General features: G+C 55.9%; 1 protein-coding gene across 2 annotated transcripts in view; it reads left to right on the top strand.

The window, feature by feature from the left end:
- ITGB5 (integrin subunit beta 5) overlaps positions 1-17,760 on the top strand; it is a 113,423-nt gene extending 95,663 nt beyond the window's left edge. For both annotated transcript variants that reach the window (XM_059391119.1, XM_059391118.1), the window contains 5 exons: positions 7,817-8,039; positions 11,956-12,059; positions 15,294-15,413; positions 16,202-16,368; positions 17,030-17,760. In XM_059391119.1, coding sequence (XP_059247102.1) covers positions 7,817-8,039; positions 11,956-12,059; positions 15,294-15,413; positions 16,202-16,368; positions 17,030-17,125 — 710 coding nt within the window. In that variant the 3' untranslated portion in view covers positions 17,126-17,760. The remainder of the gene's footprint in view (positions 1-7,816; positions 8,040-11,955; positions 12,060-15,293; positions 15,414-16,201; positions 16,369-17,029) is intronic.
- Positions 17,761-18,052: the final 292 nt, after the last annotated feature.

Genomic DNA, 18,052 nt, shown 5'->3' with positions numbered 1-18,052 from the left:
GGAAGTTACTTGGCCTCATGTGGCCTCTGTGTGCCTCATTTTCCGTCCCTGAAAATCAGGGGTGGCACACGGCCGTGGGAAGGGCTGATGGGATCATCCACGTGAAGTGCTTTAGACAGTGCCTGCCTCCCGTGAGTAGTCATGAGGTCTCTCTAGGTTAGGAGACTTTAAGCATGGCTTGATGTCTCAATGCAGTGAAAAATCGCTTGAAGGCAGTGAGCCACTTGAAGGCACATTGCACAGAAACTCCCCGATCCTGTTCAGTAGACAAGGCGCGATCCCCCTTTCCCTGATGAGGGAACTGGACTGAGGCCCAGAGACAGCAAGTAGGTAGCTGAGACAGCCCTGCAATATCACTGAGAAAAGACGTCCCCAAAGTGAGCCATTCCAAGGCATCTTGAGTGACAAGGATAGGACGGAGCCGGTCAGAGAGCTGAGCTCAGGGCTTGGTGTGGAACAAGGCCACGCCGTGCTCTCATCGGGGAGCAGCTCTTCCAGGGCACATTCTTCCATCAGTGACCGCCCTTGGCAGGAGAGCACCGCGTTCATGGACTCAGAAAGCCTGTGACGCCAAGGGTACACCTGTCGAGAGCGACCTGTCCAGAGGGACCTGTCCAGAGGGTTATTCAGTTAACCACTGAAGGTGAGGTGAGGCACCTGCTGAAGTGCCTGCAGCCAGGCCAAGATCATTTGCATTTCAAAACTCCATTCTTTACTTTTTCTGGAACCATCGTCAGTGTATGGAAGGGAAAGTTGAAGTAGTGGGAGGGGATTCCCATGGGACCAGACTCAGAGACACCCTGACACCAGTGGGAGGCGCGGGCGCGGCAGGGACGCGCTGAGGACGTGAGAGGGCCTGTTATGTAACACGGACCTGCTTGTCAGCACAGAGAGCACTTCCTAGGAGGGATTTCCCCTTCCTGCTCGAAAAGCCCCGGCCAGGGAGGCCGTGCCCTCTGGAAGCCTGAATATGTGTTTGGCCCCAGAGAGGTCAACCCTTGTCTGGCGTTGGTCCTGCATGACTCGTGTTTGTGCCAGGATGTCTGTGACAAGGGCCTGTCTGCGGTGTGTCCACAGGCTCAGAGCCGGGACTCCGGACAGTCCCCTCACCCCACCCCCCCACCCCTGCCACCTCCAACCCCCCGCCAGGTTACAGGAGGCAGGACCGTGGGCTGTGCTCCTGGTTGCTGTGGTGCCCTGGCTCGGCCGCTGTCAGGACCCTACGTCTCACAGACACGGGTGACTGGAAGCACATAAAGCTGGCAGTTGGTTTCCTGCTCTTTTTAAGCCGATTGTTGGGAGAATTCAAGACCTGACTTTGGTGACACAAACCACCCAAATGAGCAGAAAATTTTCAGTACACACCCCTTTTTCTTTCCTCTTACCACTTCCTGTTTACAGGCTGTCTCTTCTGAGAGGAGGGAAGACTGGGGGGCAGACAGAGCTCTGAGAGAGGGGCGTGCTGGGTCTGTGAGGAGAGGAAGAAAAGAGAGGAAGTGAGAAAGCAGTCTGCTTGTGTGTGGGGGCGTGGGGGGCACTGACTGGAGAGAGGCAGGGAGGGAGGCAGGACCAGGAGAAAGGGAAGGGGAACAGGGCTTAGTCCTCCCTCTACTCCCCAGCCTTTGGAGAGCGAGAGTGGACTCCCGGCAAGGACTGGAGCTGCTGCCGTGGGTAGCCACAATGTGTCCCAGAGCTGGATGGAAACTATTTGGGGACCAGCTGTGGAGAGACAGTTTGTGCCCTGAGGGTCTGGTGTCTGCCTGGCTGTGACCCCTTACTCCTGCGCCAGATGAGAATGGGGAGAAGAGAATCACTTCTTGGTTCTGCCCATCTCAGGCTGACTTCTTCTTCCCTCAAGCCCGCCGGCACTCAGGCATCTCCTCTGAGGTCACTCCATGGCCGCCTGGGTCCTTTGCAGGTCCAGAGTCCAAGTCCAGCTTGGGGATGAGGGGGAGTGGCAGCTTCCCTCCTGGGCCACCCTGTACTGCCTCAGATGTACCTCAGAGAGCAACTCCAACAGAGCCGTGGGCACTCTTATGGTGTCAGGCTCCCCACCAAGGCTCTGGAGGCTGCTGAGCACCTGTACCAGGTCCTGGGTGTTCTCGCCTTGGGTTGGACATGGATAGGTAACTCATGCGAGCTTTTAACCCTGGCAGTTTTGGACCCAGCCTCCCAGAAAGTACTTCCCCTACTCTCCTCTGAGATCTGCTCCAAGCTCCCTTCCTCCTGTACTCCCACTATAGCACCAATGATGTGGAAGCTAGCTGGCATTTATTGAGCGCTTACTATATGCTAAACGCTGACTGAGTAGGCAATTTTAATGCATACGACAACCCAACGAGGGAGGCATTTTTAATCAGCCCCACTTTACAGTAAGGAAACCAAGATACACAGGGGTTAAACATCAGTAACTGCTGGTAAGTGGCAGCTTCTGGAGGCCAGCTCAGGCGTTCTGATTCTGGAAGCCACCTGTTCACCACACTGCATGACCCTGTTTTCCCAGCGTTTCCCTGTGTCCCCATTCCCCACCTCCTATGTTCCGTGGTAAACAGGCTCGTCTTCATTCTGAGCCCCTGCGTAAGTCCCCACTCCCCGCTCTTTGCTGAGACAGGTGGGCCTTGAGAACAGTTGGTGGGGACTGAGGGGCTGGCCTCTTGTGGTCAGCAGTCTTCCAGCTCCTCAGAGCCCCCTTTAGATCCTTGCTTTCCACCTCCAACCCCCTCCCCTCCTTCGAGGGTGTACCATCCAGTTGCACCAGCCCTGACTTTCCCCTTCCCTGTCACTTACTGACGTCCTGGCCATTCCTTCATTCCTCAAAGACTCTGGTGGCTGCCTCACGCTCCCCCCACCAACCCCACCGTCCCTGCCTCTCCCCATGACGCTGTCCACTGCGTTGGTGTCCACGTGCCTGGCTTGCTCGGCTCCGGTGGCAGCTCACAGCAGTTCTGGCCCATTTCCTGAGCACCCCCATGCCCCAGATACTGAGTTAGGGCTTTACCTACAACCGCACTGTATTTGTTGGCACCATTTCCATGAGGAAGACATTATCCTCATTGACAGATGAGGAAACAGATCTTCACATGGGTTTGGGGACTTGCCTGAGGTGACATAGTAAATGGTGAAGGACTGACTTGAACTTGGCTCCATGGAGCCCCTCAGCCTCTCTCAACTCAGCTGGAAGCTTGAGCATCCCACTCCGGCCACAGCCCTCCCCGCTCAGCTTGCCTCCCCTTCTCCCTCATCTCTCTCTGCTGTGATCTCTCCTCTTTAGAGCTGCCATTCCCTCGATCCCTCTGTTTCCCTCCAAGTCTTCTCTCTTCTGAATCTTTGTCTTCAGTCAGAAGAGTACGCAGATAGATCCCATCTTCAGAATATCCTGTCTGCTTTCCTCCCCGTCTCCTCCTTACCTTGCACAACCAGATCACGTGTGGGAGCTGCCTGCTTGCAGCCGCCTCTCTACCGGCTGGACTCTGCCCTCCGCCCTCCGGACTGTGCCCAGACCCGGCAGCCTCTTGGGATTTGCCCTTCTTGATCTCTTGTTGCCCTTGCCAGGCCTTCCCCTCCTGTCCCTTTTGGCTTCCAGGCCACTGGTGCCCCTCTCTCCTCTAGCTGCTCCTCCCCAGCCTGCCCCGAGGGCGCCCCTTCCTCTTAATAGTCAGCATTCTGTTTTATAAAGGGAGGGAAGGGGCCGTGTCTTGGCCCACAGCCCACACAAGCGCCGTTGTGCTGATGGAAAGCTGTTGAATTCTGTGGAGCTGAAATTCTGTATAAATAGACACATTTACAACTTCCTGTCCATTTAGCTATCAATCATTCTAACGAAGGTAGTACTAATAACTTGCACGTGGAGTGAGTCCCAGCTTACAGAGTCCTTTCACATGCCCTTCAATATCCCTACCTTTGTGCAGTGAAAATATTTTTATGTCTGCGCAGTATGAAACGGGCATCATTAAATTCAGCTCAGTCTGCCAAGGTGCTGGGGGCAGCATTATGAACGAGCTGTGTTCTGCTGAAGAGTCCTTGCGTAGGCCCTCTGGGTGTTGTTGGCCAGGATCAAGTCCCCAGTCCCCCATTTAGTTTTACTGGTGATTGGTAGGTTATTGATCCTTGGGACAAGGCCAAACGGCTCTTGTTACTTTAATAACGTGTTTCTTTCCTACTAGGGCATTAGGAGAGGCTAAGTGCTGACCGGAAGATGCGGGGATCTCCGTGCATGCAGCTTGGGGGAGAGGCGGGTTGAGGCCCAGCTGCAGGGTCCGAGACATTTGGGTCAGGTTGAAGTGTAACCAGACCAGCCTAGTTTTGGAAGACCTGTATGGGTCACTCTTTTTAAAGGGGACTTGGGAGCTTTAAACCACGACTGCCAGTAGCTATATCTTGTGGGCTGGCCCCACAGCTGGTAGAACCTGCTTGGAGTACTGTGCTGGGCTGGGGGGTCGGCCATAGACGGGAAGGAGGACGTGGCAGCACGAGCCACATCTGTGCCGTAGCTGCTTCAGCAGCCAGAACTGCTTCATAACCTGAAGTGGGGCGAGCAGGGGAGCCAATAGGCCGCTGAAGACAACCCCTCGTGAGGCTTCAGCCATGACACCAGGCCAGGAGTCGCTGTTTCCCTGGTTTGGCTTGTTGGGACTTGACTTCAGAGTCGTCAAATATTTGAGGCCCAAAGCTGCATGAAGAAGGGTTTTCTGTTGTCCCACAACCCCTTGGCAGCTCCCCAGTTGCTTGCTTACTGCACTGGAGGGGGCCGGGGCTGTCCGCGCTCTGTCTGCTCTGCAGGGGTCTTGCACACTGTTTCTTGTTGATGTTGGCTACTCAGGTGTTGTGGGAAGCTTCCTGCAGTGGCTCATGTCTCTGGTGGTGAGCCCTGTCCCTTTCCTGCCCTTGATCCCTGACTTTCTCTGCTTGAGCCTGGGTCTGGGGCACACTCAGCTTCACTGACCTCTGGCTGGGCTTGGGAGCTCTTGCACCCGCAGGGTATCAGACGTACCCAGCGCAGCCAGGCTTATGGTGGATCTGGGGTCACGGGGGAGAGTTCAGAGCAGCGGGTACACTTGCTGACCTTCTCAGCAAGCAGATGCCATCACTTCCATGCTTAGGCACCGTGGGGGACAAGTTCTGCCTGCTGCACACACACACACACACACACACCTCACCCGAAAGCCAAGTCTTCAACAAAATAATACCCTACCTCTTCTCCAGAAGAGGTGCTTTGGAATACAGGGTCAGGTTGTATTTGGCTAGTGTATTGCTGCCACACAGAGCTGGGAGGGAAACAGCCCTTACTTTCTGAAGCAAAGCAGGGTCTCCGGCCTGCGTACCATCTTGCTGCTTGTAAAGACAGCACTGACCGTGCTTTTTGCTCTTTGTGTGTTTGCTTTATGGGAAGGTGTGATGTACAAGCTGCTGGAGATTCTAATACACCAGAGCTGTATTAGAAACCTACCCCAGAAGCACTCACCTCTGCAGCTCTCTTTGAAATCCATTTTGGAAACTACTGATGGGGAGACAGAGGGGTGGGCGGGTGTGTGATAACCTGCTAACAGTGGAACGTGGGTGGCAAGTACGCAGACGTTCACTGTACAGTCCTCTCAACTTGGCTGCCAGGTTGGGTAATTTTCATAATAAAGTTGTGTTTTGTGGGGGATTACCCCAACAGTGACCCATTTTTAATTGAAAACGGGCCCTTGACCAGTGTGGCCCCTGAAGCTGGAGAGGGAAGGGTTGTTTAATTGCATTAAATTTAACTGCGTTTAATTCGGGAAGACTTCCCATGGGTGGTGGTTTCCTGCCTGCCCTGGCTCAGAACCCGTGCTGTTCACTGGCTGGGTGACAGGAGGCTGTGCGGACCCCTCCCCGCTGTGTGTGAGCGCCCTCCAGCCCCCTGCCCTTGCCTGGGGTAACCCTGGGGCAGGGGTGCTGCTCCCTCCTGGGCCTTATGTCCACATGCCAGCCTCCAGGCAGTTAAGGGGCACTCCCAGCCTCCTGCTGACTGGGGCTTGGCTCTCCTCACCTGGCCCAAAGAGCTGCCATATGCCTCGGTGCTGGCTGGGAGATAGGAGGGTTCTCTGTTGCTGCTGCAGCTCTGAGCTCCGGTGCAGGTGGACAGGCTGTCTGGCCCGGGAGGGTTGGGAGGCTCGGTCTCTCCAGATGGCCTCCCTCCTGCCTGCAGATTCTAGGCACTGAGGAGCAGACAGAGCAGAAGGGGGCAGGAAGTAAGTGGTCAGTGAGGAAGCTCTTTGGAATGAGGTCCTGAACTAAATTGGGTCACGCTCATTGCTGGGCTCACGGAAGGTGCCGGGATCCAACTACCTGGGTAACTGGCTCTGGTGTGGGAGTCAAATGCAAGGCCTGCACCTGTGAGATGCCCACAGCGCTAGTCTCCTGTCGGTGGAAGTGGGTGCTCAGTCGTGCCAATTCTTGCAAGACAGCATCCGGAAGGAAAACATGCAGTAATAGCATAAGGGAGAGTTCGTGAAGTGAGAGTTTGCAACGGAGAGTGCTGCTTTCTGCCTGTGTGAGGCCAGAGGTTCGAGAGTCCACGGTCAGGCCCTTGGTCCCCTTGGACGTTGGCGTGCCCTGTGCTTTTCACCGAGCGACACGTTCAGTCGCTCTCACTCACACACGCTTATCCTCCGGGCTGAGGGAGCCTCTTGCCCTTGGTGCCTGCAGAACTTCAGGGGAGGCCCGGCCCCTCCCACCTTGCAGGCTGGGGCAAGGGTCCCTCCTGCAGAGGGGAGCAGGGTGCCCCTCAGCTGGCTGTCATCTCGGTATGGGCCTGCTCTGCCCCCTTTCCTCCCGAGAGGTGGTGGGCGCGGGAGGTCACACTCCCTGGTGCCAGTCCTGGCTCCCGGCCGCTGGCCCATGACCTCCAGCAGGCCTTCGTCTCTGTATCTCTGCCACATCAGCTATGGAGGGAGGACACCAAGGGTCCCCACACGGCACAGCTGTCGGAACTGCTCGCGTTTGTGAAGGCTGATGGAGGTGGCGGGAGGACCGTTCGGCTAGCCTCCGCGGCCCCCGCACGCGCTCCGGGTCTGGGGCCAGAGCGAGGATTTAGCCTCGCTGCCCACTGGGCCTGTAACAAATTACCACAGAGTGAGTGGCCTTTAACAACACAGGTTTATTCTCTTGAATTCTGGAGCTCCGAGTCTGCAATTGCTTCCACTGGGCTAAAGTCACGGTGCTGGCAGGGCTGGACTCCCTCGGGGCTCTGGGGGAGGATCCATTTCCTCGCCTTCTCCACCTTCTCGAGCTGCATTCCTCACAGTTCTTGGCTCTCTGGCCTCTTCCTCCATCTTCAAAGGCCGCAGCTAGCATCTGGCTTCTGTTGTCCCACTGCCACTGCCTTCTGTAATCAGATCCCCCTTCGTCTTCATCTCCTGTGGATCCTTGTGATGGCATCGGGGCCACTCCGAGAGTGCAGGAGACGCGGTCATCTCGGAATCCGACATGGAGTCACATCTGCAGTCTCTTTTGCTGTGGGAGGTGATGTTCACAGGTTCTAGGGATTAGGACGTGGACCTATTTGGTGGCTGTTCTTTACATGACAGTTGAGACAGGAAGAAGCTCCCTGGGGTCCTGGTCCTGTGGTGTCCCTTGGCCAAACTCTGAACCAGTGGGCAGCACTACCCCAGGCCTGGCTGGGCCGCACATGCTGCCTGGACCCTGGCTGCCGAAGCCTGTGGGCACTGGGCCCTGTGTGCCCAAACAGCGCTGCAGGACACCATCCATGTCCCTGGCTCATGGCAGGGCCCAGGGGGTGGGTTTGGGGTTTGTGCAGGCAGGCGCTGACATGCTACGTGTGTCCCTTTAGGCCATGGCGAGTGTCACTGTGGAGAATGCAAGTGCCATGCAGGTTACATTGGGGACAACTGTAACTGCTCGACAGACATCAGCACATGCTTGGCCAAAGATGGCCAGATGTGCAGCGGCCGTGGGCACTGTGTGTGTGGGCAGTGCCAGTGCACGGAGCCAGGAGCCTTTGGAGAGACATGTGAGAAGTGCCCGACCTGCCCAGACGCTTGCAGCACCAAGAGGTAACGGCACCCTCACTCCCGCTTCTCCCCCCAGACGAGGCCTGTCTTCCAGCCCTTCGGGTCCCGGGGCTGGCCAGCCTCTTCCTTCCATCCCCCACATCTTCCACTGCCTAGTCCTGCTGGGGAGCGAGACTCTTAGGAACAAGAACAGTAACTCGGTGTTAACTACATTATATAGTAAAATAGTGTTCTTGAAATGCTGGTTCCATGGGGATTTTGTAAGGAAATAAAAACAGGACAACAACAACAAAAAAGACTGCTATTCTATTCCCAAATTTAGAAGTTACCAGATCACTGAGTTCAATTAAACCGGTTTTGGTACCAAAATAGTGTCTTCTCAGAGCCATTCGAGAAGGGTTTTTTAGAAGGGCCTTTAGGACACGTCTGGTTTTCCAACGCGTTTGATCCCCTCCCTGACATTAACATTTCCCAAGTAATGTTTCACAGGGTGCCCGTTTGGCAAATGCAGCTTTGAACAAAACATAATCAGAAGGTAGATTGGGTAGGAGAGCATGCGACCTAGATGACCTAGATAAGGCTTGCCGGCAACAAGCCACAATGGCTTGTGAATTTTCTGCTCCATTTATAGAGATAATGGAACACGGGCCCTGTGCTGCTGCTGAATGCAGAGATTGTCCGGACAATGGGCCCCCCCGGCCCCTGCTGCCTTGGCCACAGGGTCACGTTCCCCAGGCTGACCTTCCAGTGGCCGTGCCTTTCACCCTCTGCCAGAGTGTGAATGTGCTGGAATTAAAGGGATTGAGGAGCTACGCCATCAGGAAAGCAAGAGTGACCGTTTCTCTTGAATTTTGCTAGAAAAAAACAGCTGTGTCAGCACCACCCATGCTAAGGGGCCTCAAGTGAGGGAAATGGGCACAAATAATCAGAAACAAATAATAATACAGACATCGTCTCTCTTTGGCTGGGGAATGCAACTGTGCAATTTTCTTTTGGCAGATTTCCCCTCCAAATGTCTGGCTTAGACTGATAATGTAAGGAGTTCATGCTCTGTGAGCCTGCTGTGGCTGCTGGGCAGTCCTGGCTCCGAAATGCTCTGGGTGGCAGAACCCTTGCTTGGACGTTTGCCTCAAATAATCCAGGCATGGGTAATTGAAAGCTGGCTGCAGATCGAGAGACCAGATAGACAGGGTCGGATTTATTTTGTGTAACTGGAGAAGTGCGGGGGAGAGTAAGGGAGAAGGAAAACAGATCTGCTTTAGACCTGCTACGAGTGGAGAAGTAACAGAAATCCCAACAGCAACCTCCCAGGGGACGAGGGTAGGATCCTGGATCTGGAGCCCAATGGCTGTGTCCCTCTGCGCCTAGAGCCACAGCCACGGGATGGTGGGGGCAGGAGGGGCCCTCCCCCAGCTCCCTGCGGCAGAACTCTGTCAGGTGTGTGCTCCTTGTCCTGGGGGCACCCGAGAGGAAGGGGGCGGGGCAAACGAGGCAACACACATGGAATCAGTAAAAGTAGATAAAGGCCATTTCTTTCCTCTGGAGCCACAAGGCAGTATAGGTTTGCCAGAAGTCAATTAAAAGGCCCAACAGCCTTCACTTTTGTCAAAACGGCACATCCCAAGCTGCAAATGTTGAAGACCTAGAAAACATAGCACTTGATAATTCCTTCTCCATTAAGTAATACCAGAGCAACAGGGAGAGCAGGGAGATGCCGTAAGGAAGCCGCTATTCCTTTATCTCTGGGCCGCACTGACCTTCTGTCTCTTTTCTCTGCCCAAATGCAACTGTTGTTTTAAACAAATTCCCTTTGATAGTGACTTGCAGCAGGCTGTTTTTCTACTTGCTGTTTTGCCAGGAACCACCACGTTTTGAATGCCTTCTGTCTTCCCCCCTCCCTGCCCCGGGGTTTCAGAACCGCCAATCTCCACTTTCTAGCACTAACCAAACATACCCTTCACCTTGGGGGAGGTTACACTCAGCCTCAGCTGATTTCAATTAACAGGCTCTCAGAGTCAAGTCTCTCTCAGCAACTTGTTTGTTTAAAAGGCCAGACTTTAATTTTAACACGTGACTACAGTATATCGCAAGTTTCAGCCCAGCGTGTGGAGCATACGAGTCAGACCAATCGGTCCACATGGTAATTAGGGAATGTTTCTTGGACGTGGCCCTGTGGTTTAACGACAACTGGCGTTGCAGCTGGGGGGGGCGGGGGGGGGGGGGGGGGGGGGGGGGGGGGGGGGGGGGGGGGGGGGGGGGGGGGGGCTTTGCCGTGTGTTCATTCAGGAGGCCGAGCTAAACCGAGGCTTCCTGGCCCCCAGCCCAGCCTCAGTGGCCAGCCCTCTGGGACTCTGGCCTCAGGGGAAATGCAAACAATACAACTTGTTTGTAACTCTGCAGGGTTTCCAGGAGGTCATTCCTGGGAAAGTGAGGACTTGGGAGGGGCTTACTGAGAAGCAGGGCCTCTGGGTGCTGGACCCGCTGCCTCCACTTCTCCAGGCTCCCTCACCTCCCTGTACGAGAAGAGGGTCGTGGAGAGGTTCTCTCCGACTCCCTTCCCCTGCCGTACTCCCACCGCAGTTTCTCCCTTGGGAATGTAGACACAGGCCTCAAGGAATTAAAAAAAACAGATGATGATAACGAAGGCCGCGCACAGTGGTTGTACATTCTTCTGTGTTTTTGCCAGAGAGCTTTCCGACACAGCCTCGTCGGTCCCCACGGGCCTGTGGGGTGAGCAGGGCGGCACGTCCTCCAGGTCTCTGCGGGGTCCCCGCCTGCCCTCTGCACTCTAGGCTCCTGGGCCCTCACCCAGACTCCTGAGGAAGCCTGTTTCCGGGGCGCTCACCTTCCTCACAGGCCACCAGGAACCATGGGCTCCCCGCCAAGGCCCTGAGAATTCGCTGTCAGTTGGTTGTTTTTCCCCAGACCACCCCTCCCTGGGGGTCCATTTGTGCTCCCCTGTCCTACCGCCCCCCACCCCACCACCGCAGGCTTCACAGGCCCTTGGTCAAAGCTTCGATGCTCTGGCCCCGCCTCCTCAGGAGTCGGCTGCTCCCACGGATCGATGGGGAATACCTGGAGCTGGGCTGGGCTCTGGGAAGGAGAACTGACCCTTACTTGAGCACTGTTGTTAAGCATTTTCACCCAAAGATAATTTAAACTGTGCACCCAACACGGAGGAGAGGGGCTCAAAGTGTCTCTCTTTCGCTCTTAACCTGATTTCTCCAGAAGGACCCTCTTGAAATGTAGGTTTCCTGGGAGGAGGCTGTGACCCTGTAGCCTCTACTGGAGGCTGGTGTAGACCAACTCACAGGGTGTAGCCCAGCTCATAGGCAGGTTCCTCTGGCAGGGAGAGAGGGCTAGTTCCTGAGGGGCTACAGGGCAGGGCTTCATCGCCCTCACTGTGAAGCCAGGCTGTGCCCCGGAGATGTGGATCTCACGGGTGTAGGCATGCTCTAGAAGCAGGATTTTCTAGAAAGGCCCATGGAGAATCTAATACAGAGGAAGAGTTGAGGGCCCTGCGATCGTGGGAACTGGGGCAGTGTGGGGCAGGAGGCACTGGCTGAGGGGGTGTGAGGATCCCTGTGCAAGGCCCAGAACACCATGTCTTACTCACTGTGATGTCTTCTGCTTGGGGCACACGCTTGCCAGCATCAGATGCAGTAGAGTACAGTGGGTTGGGCTCCTGGTATCTGAACTTGAGAGATCTCCAACCTGCAACTCAACATGGAGGCCAGACATGCTTCTAAACTCACACGTGTTCCTCCGAGGACCCTCCGGCCACCCATGTGACAGCAGTCAGAGGCCAGCAGAAGCCCTTAGGTCAAAAATGTGAAGCTAGGACAAAGAGCCTCCAGGGCTGGCAGGAGGGTGGGCCACACACCCCTGGGAGCTCGGCTGCTGGTGGGGGGCTACTGCACAGCCTCTAACACCTGCATTTATCCCCTCTTCTCCAAAGAGACTGCATCGAGTGCTTGCTGCTTCACTCGGGGGTCCCGGCTGAGAACCAGACCTGCCACAGCCTGTGCAAGGATGAGGTGGTCACGTGGGTGGACACCATCGGTGAGTGTGCCCCAGTGGCCCTGGGCTGCCGTCCCCTTCTGTATCTTGGCAAACGCCTCAAGGCTTCCTCCCCTGGGGGTGATTCATTGGTGCCTGGTGGGGAGGAGGGCAGTTCTAGCCTTGGGTTAGGAACCACAGCGTCAGGGTCTGGGCGCTACTAGGAGCTCCCCAAGAGGACTTGGGCTGCCTTTGCTAGGGTGTAAGTTCCAGGCCCTCTGCAGGTATGACCTCCTTGGGCCATCCCTGGAGTCCAGCCCCTTTCTAGCCACATCTCTCAGGCTCTCTGAACGGTGGGTATGTCAGGACAAGCCATGTTAGCTGCTGTAACAGACACACCCCAGGCCTCAGTGACTTAACAGAATGTAAGTCTTTCACTGCGAGTCCACGGAAGACATTCCTGGTTGGCAAGGCCTTCTGGGAGGTCGTTCTGTATGAAGGTTCTGTATGAAGGTTCCACTCTCCTCAGGGTCCTTGGGATCCTCTCCACTCATTAGCTTGTGGGGGAAGACAGAGTGAGGGATCGCATGAGATGCTTCTGTGGGCTGGGCCTGGAAGTGATGCCTGGGATTCCCACCTGCATGTCACTGGCCAGAACTCAGCCATCTGGCGTCATTGAAGCTGCAAGGGTCTCTGGGAAATGTAGTCAAGTCGTGTGCCGAGGAGGCAGGGAAACCGTGTTTGATGAACGACTACCGGGTCTCTCTGCCACATTTGGTCTCAGTCTGGTGCAGCTCTCACAATGCTGCAAGGCCTCAGAAGGGGCTGAGCTCTTATGTGGCCAGATGGCACCTGGGCCCACGTGCCACCCTGGCTCTTGTCCCCGTGGCAGACGTCCGTTCCTGCAGCTCTCACTGCACCTTGCTCTGTTCTCTGGCACGGCAGCTCTCGTTTGAGGCGTCTTCTCATGTGAACCACTCCAATTTGACTCTGTCCATCCGTCCTTGTGCCTTTGCCTCTGGACAATGTCTACGAGTCCGTTTCTGAGTGGGAGCCCACAGGATGCTCAGACAGGGGTGCACAGACCTCTGCTTTCCACCCTCTCTGGGCTGCCTCCGTCCCTTTCCCAGCACAGCTGTTGCTGTCCCGGCTGAGAGTCTCTAAGGGTAAGAGATGCAGATCACATCCCTTAGCCGTGAGTGCACGTGGCTGACTTGGAAACTGGTCTGGAGCACTGTGATTACACAAACCAAAGTGGCCCTGTGTTGGAACCCGCATACGATCTGGCCACGATGTAAAATGGCGCATGATTTTGGAGAAGTCCGGCGGCTTCCCCTGGTTAAACCGTTACCACACAGCACATTGAGTCGCCCCTGGGTGTATGTACAGGAGAACGGGCAACACATTAACCAGAACTTGGGCATGAATGCTTATAGCAGCATTATCCGTAGTAGTCAAAAGTTTGAAACAGCCCAAGTGTCCGTGAACCGAGGGAAAGCTAATGAGGTACATCCATCCAGGGGAAGAAGGTGTGGGGCTCTGATACATGCTACAGAGACGAATCTTCCAGGTATTATGCTGTGTGTGAGAAGCCAGACAGAAAAGGACATATATTGTATGATGCCATTTATGTGAAATGTCCAAAATAGGCAAAAGCACAGAGACAGAAAGTAGGTCGGTGGTTGCTAGAGGCTGGGGAGAGATAAGGATTGAGACTGACTGCTAACAGCAAGGGTTTCTCTTGGAGGTAATAGAAATATTCTGGAATTAGATGGTGAGAGTAGTGATACATCGTCAACATATCAAATGACTTGAGTTGTGCCTAAAACAGTGGGGCGAGGGGACAAGACTGTGTACCTCGACAGGGTTTCTGCCTCTGAGGGCCCCTGGCTGGCAGGCTCACTTGACCTCAGCTGCTGCGGGCTCCTGGCTCCAGCCTCCCATCTTGGCCCCGATGCACGGCCTCCCTCATTCCTGCCCTGTGGTTCCGACTGACCGCTGTGGCTATATCCTAGCTCCTGAGGACTCTGAGTCTTGCACTCTGAGCTGGCCCTGGCTCATTGAGCACCGCTGTATGCTGGGGCTTGTGCTAGACCGGCGGGGCCCATGCGGAGCCCAGGCTCACCCCGTCTTTCTGCCGCTGCATTTTTCTGCTTGCTGCGAAGGCTTGGCTCCCAGCACAGTCTGCCCATGCACCTGAAGCAGCAGTGGCCCCCACCCAGACACACAGGCAGGAAGGACAAGGCCCCACCTTCCTGGGGCCCTGACGCACCTGCTCTTGGGGCGGGTGCAACTTCTCAGTAAAATCCTCCAGGAGAAGGTGTCCACTCAGGTGGACTGTGTATCCTTCCCTCTCCTGGCTTTTCTCACACACCCGTGCACTCAGCCAGGCCAGGCTTATGGGTCGTGGGGAGAATGGTCCAGGCCCTCACCTTTGATGACCACACTGACTGGTCTGGTTCCCGGTGAAAAGCCGGTGAGAGCAGTAGGGTTGCAAAGGCAAGAGCCGAAAGGCATCTCACGCAGCCGCCTCAGCCCACCGCAGTTGCTCAGGACCGAATGGCCATTGCTGCTGAATGTCCCCTTTCCCTTCCCTACTCCTTTCCCTCCTAGAAATCAGTCTGACCCTTGCCCACAGAAGCCTTGGAGTGCAGGTGGTGCCTGGACAGGGGGCTGGGACTCTGTCGTGTCAGGGGAACAGCTGTGTGGGGCCAGGCGGGGGCTGCTCCCTGTGAAGGAGCCTGGCAAGTGGCATCCAGACCCCGTCCTGGCCTCCGGCGCTGGCCCGCGGCACTCCTGTCCGAATGGCCTCATCACCCTCTGTGGACACTGTGGGTTTCCGTCCTAGAACAGAGCCATGGACACTTGGCCACTGCAGCGGGCTCCCAGCCAGGGGCACTCGACTGTGAACTCTTGCCTGGGCTTGCAGGGCATCGGATGGCGCTTTACTTTGTGTCCCCTTCACGTCCAGGGCAGTTCCATGGCCCAGCCTCAGCCCGGAGCAGCACACCAGTGCTTCCCCTGCTTCCTGTCCTGCCCACATGGGGGAGGTTGGCAGAGCCTCTCTCCCACTCCCCAGAGACTGCTCGCGCCCCAGGGGATTCATGGCCCCGGAGCAACCCACACTCCTCGCTGGGGCTGCATCCTTGATGGGAGACACCCCAGCTCCTCGTAAAGCCCCATCCTCCCCTTTATGTCTCTTGGCACCCACTTGCTTAACCGAGGTGCTCGGCTCCCTGCCCTCGGTCAGCACACTGGGTCGCTCAGAGCAGACACTTGTGCCCCATTTTCTTCCAGTGAAAGATGACCAAGAGGCTGTGCTTTGTTTCTACAAAACTGCCAAGGACTGTGTCATGATGTTCACCTACGCGGAGCTCGCCAGCGGCAAGTCCAGCCTGACCGTCCTCAGGGAGCCAGGTGGGTCTGACCGGCGGGGAGCTCCGGCCACACTTGCCTCAGGGAGCTCTCGAGTCCACAGCCTGCCGCCACACTTTTCTGTCCAAGACCCGCCATCAGAGCTCTGGGTTACATGGCTCTGCTTGGCTCCAGGGCCCCTAAGGAGGCCCAGCCTTTGTTGAGACAATGATAATTCTGCCTCCTGCTTTGGACCCAGGCACCAATGGCCTCTTGTTTTGGAGTCATCAGGGATTCTAGTATGACCCCTTTTATTCTTCTCTGGAAGGGGGGTAGGGGTGAGGAGAGAAAAAGCTGCTCCCTTCAATTTACAGCATGGCAAACTGTTTTTCCAAGTTGAGCCACGCCACATAATGTGGCTTTTCAGGCCCAGCAGCAGAGGAAATGCTGTGCCCAGGATGCAGGCCTGCAAGAATGAGGCTTTGTCTTCAAGGGTCTTCGTGGTCCTTTGAAAATAAGCATATTTGCATATTTGCTGCGAAGGGCCACCCTAAGGGCTTACAACTGTTGGCTGGCCCACCGCCCGGCCCTTGTGGATGCAGCTTCGTGCAGTCTGCCGCCTGCCGGGTCTGCTCTGAAACCATTCACAGGAAGGCCGGGACCAGTCCAGTCTCGAGAGTGGAGACCAGGCCAGGCCAGGCCTGGGCACTCAGGTGGGGGGAGATGCTGCTGAGAACAGGGGGCACACGGCCTGTGAGAGCGAGGGGGCTAGGTGGGGATGAGGGTGGGGTGGCATGTGTGGCCATGCTTTCCTGGTGTCTCTGCTCACCCTGCTTCCTGGTCCCCTCCAGAGTGTGGAACTGCCCCCGATGCCACAACAATCCTCCTGGCCGTGGTGGGCAGTATCCTCCTGATTGGGATTGCGCTCCTGGCCATCTGGAAGCTACTTGTCACTATCCATGACCGGAGAGAGTTTGCAAAGTTCCAGAGCGAGCGGTCCAGGGCCCGCTATGAGATGGTAAGCCAGCGGGATGTTAGTAGTAGAGAAAAAGTCGAACTTCGAGGTCTGGTTGAGGTCACACAAGCTTTAAAGCCCCCGTCTTTGGCATTCAAATCAAAGAAACAACACCTGGGAGGCGGTGTGTGGCTAGGTCGGGATGGTGAGAACACACGACCCCAGAGCATGGAGGGCCCTGTGCACAGCCCCACAGCAGACCCAGCTTAGGACCCTCATAGAGCAGAGGCAGAGGCATGTTGCAGCCTCGGCAGGAAGAAGCTGGATGGTTCTTGAGAGACCGCAGACTCAGTAAAGGATCTCAAGTCCTTGGAGTCCCCTACGGCGTCTGTTGTGCAAGTCTCGTCTCCCCAGGCGGATGCGCTTTCCCATAGAACTGAGTGCAGTGAGCATCCCTGGACCCCTAGTTGGTCTCTGTTTAAATTGGAAGGGACTTCAGAGATCATCTGGTCCGGCCCCTCATTTCAGAGATAAAGAGCAGAAGCTCTGAGACCTGGAGGGTCTTTCCCAGGGCGCGATGGTCAGTGGCCACCCAGGGCTGTCACCGCCTGCATGTTCAGGCTGCCGCCTTCCAGGGTGATGGATTGAAGAAGGGTCTCGAACCCTGAATATGTGTGTGCGAATGAATGGACACCCATGTCCTCTTGCCTTCTGTCTTCTCTAGGCTTCCAACCCTCTGTACAGAAAGCCCATCTCCACACACACCGTGGATTTCACCTTCAACAAGTTCAACAAATCCTACAATGGCACAGTGGACTGACAGCTCCTCAGAGGGCCAGAGGGGGCTGATGAGAAGTCAGACTGATTGGCCTTGGACAGCCACTCTGCTGGATCACGGCCCCCTGGAGGGACAAGCACAGACAGCTTCCCGTTAGTCTGGGCCGGGAGCCCACTCCCTGCACATGAAGGTGGCCAGTGTGCTGCCCAGCTGTGCGGCCATGGCCACAACAGGCAGCCACCCCTCCACGCCCAGGAAAAGGCCCGGGACCTTGGCGCTTTCAGCTTTCTGCACCACAGCGAGCTCACCATCTCTGGGCACAGCTGGGGGCCTAGGCTACGTCTCCCTTCCCGGAGGGCTGATCCTCCAGCCCGGCCAGAGGAGAAGGCTCTTGGGAGCATTGGAGTGTGCAAAACCAACACATGCTCTGGCTTTTCTCGTGTTGATCATTTTTATATGAAATAAAAAGATCATGCATTTATGGTATAGTTCTCATTGCCGCGAACTGTCTGCCTGATCTATCCTTGCAAGGGGTGTTGGTGGTGGGATTATCGAGATGCCTGCTGAAGGCACAGAGTTGCAAATGTCAGTTTTCCAATTCTGTCCTTGTTCTTTTAGTACTTTTGTAATGAAAGGGGGAAAGTTTGGGATTGAAAGTAAAGATGAAAACCAAAAGATTTTGTGTTTGCCTGACATTCTCTGTGATGCCCGCATTCCTATCTGAAGTGGTCTTAAGTGGTATCCCGGTGGGGGTTGAAAAGGCTGTGTCCTTCCTCAGGGGACCCAACACAAGCCAGTCCACTGTTCTAGACCAGGGCTCTTCAAACAGGGCTCAGTGGGATGCTCAAGGAGGGGCTAAGCCTGTGCCTTAGGACCCTCCCAGCTCTGGTGTAAAGAAAGAGCTCCACACTAGAAACTATGAAAACCCCCACTAGCCTGCCTGCCCTGTTCCAACGTCCTGAGGCTAGA

The sequence above is a fragment of the Mustela nigripes genome, chromosome 2, assembly GCF_022355385.1.
Source record: "Mustela nigripes isolate SB6536 chromosome 2, MUSNIG.SB6536, whole genome shotgun sequence".
In the NCBI taxonomy this organism is placed as follows: Eukaryota; Metazoa; Chordata; class Mammalia; order Carnivora; family Mustelidae; genus Mustela; species Mustela nigripes.
Note: the sequence above shows the minus strand (reverse complement) of the source record. Positions and strands in the feature narration are given on the sequence as shown.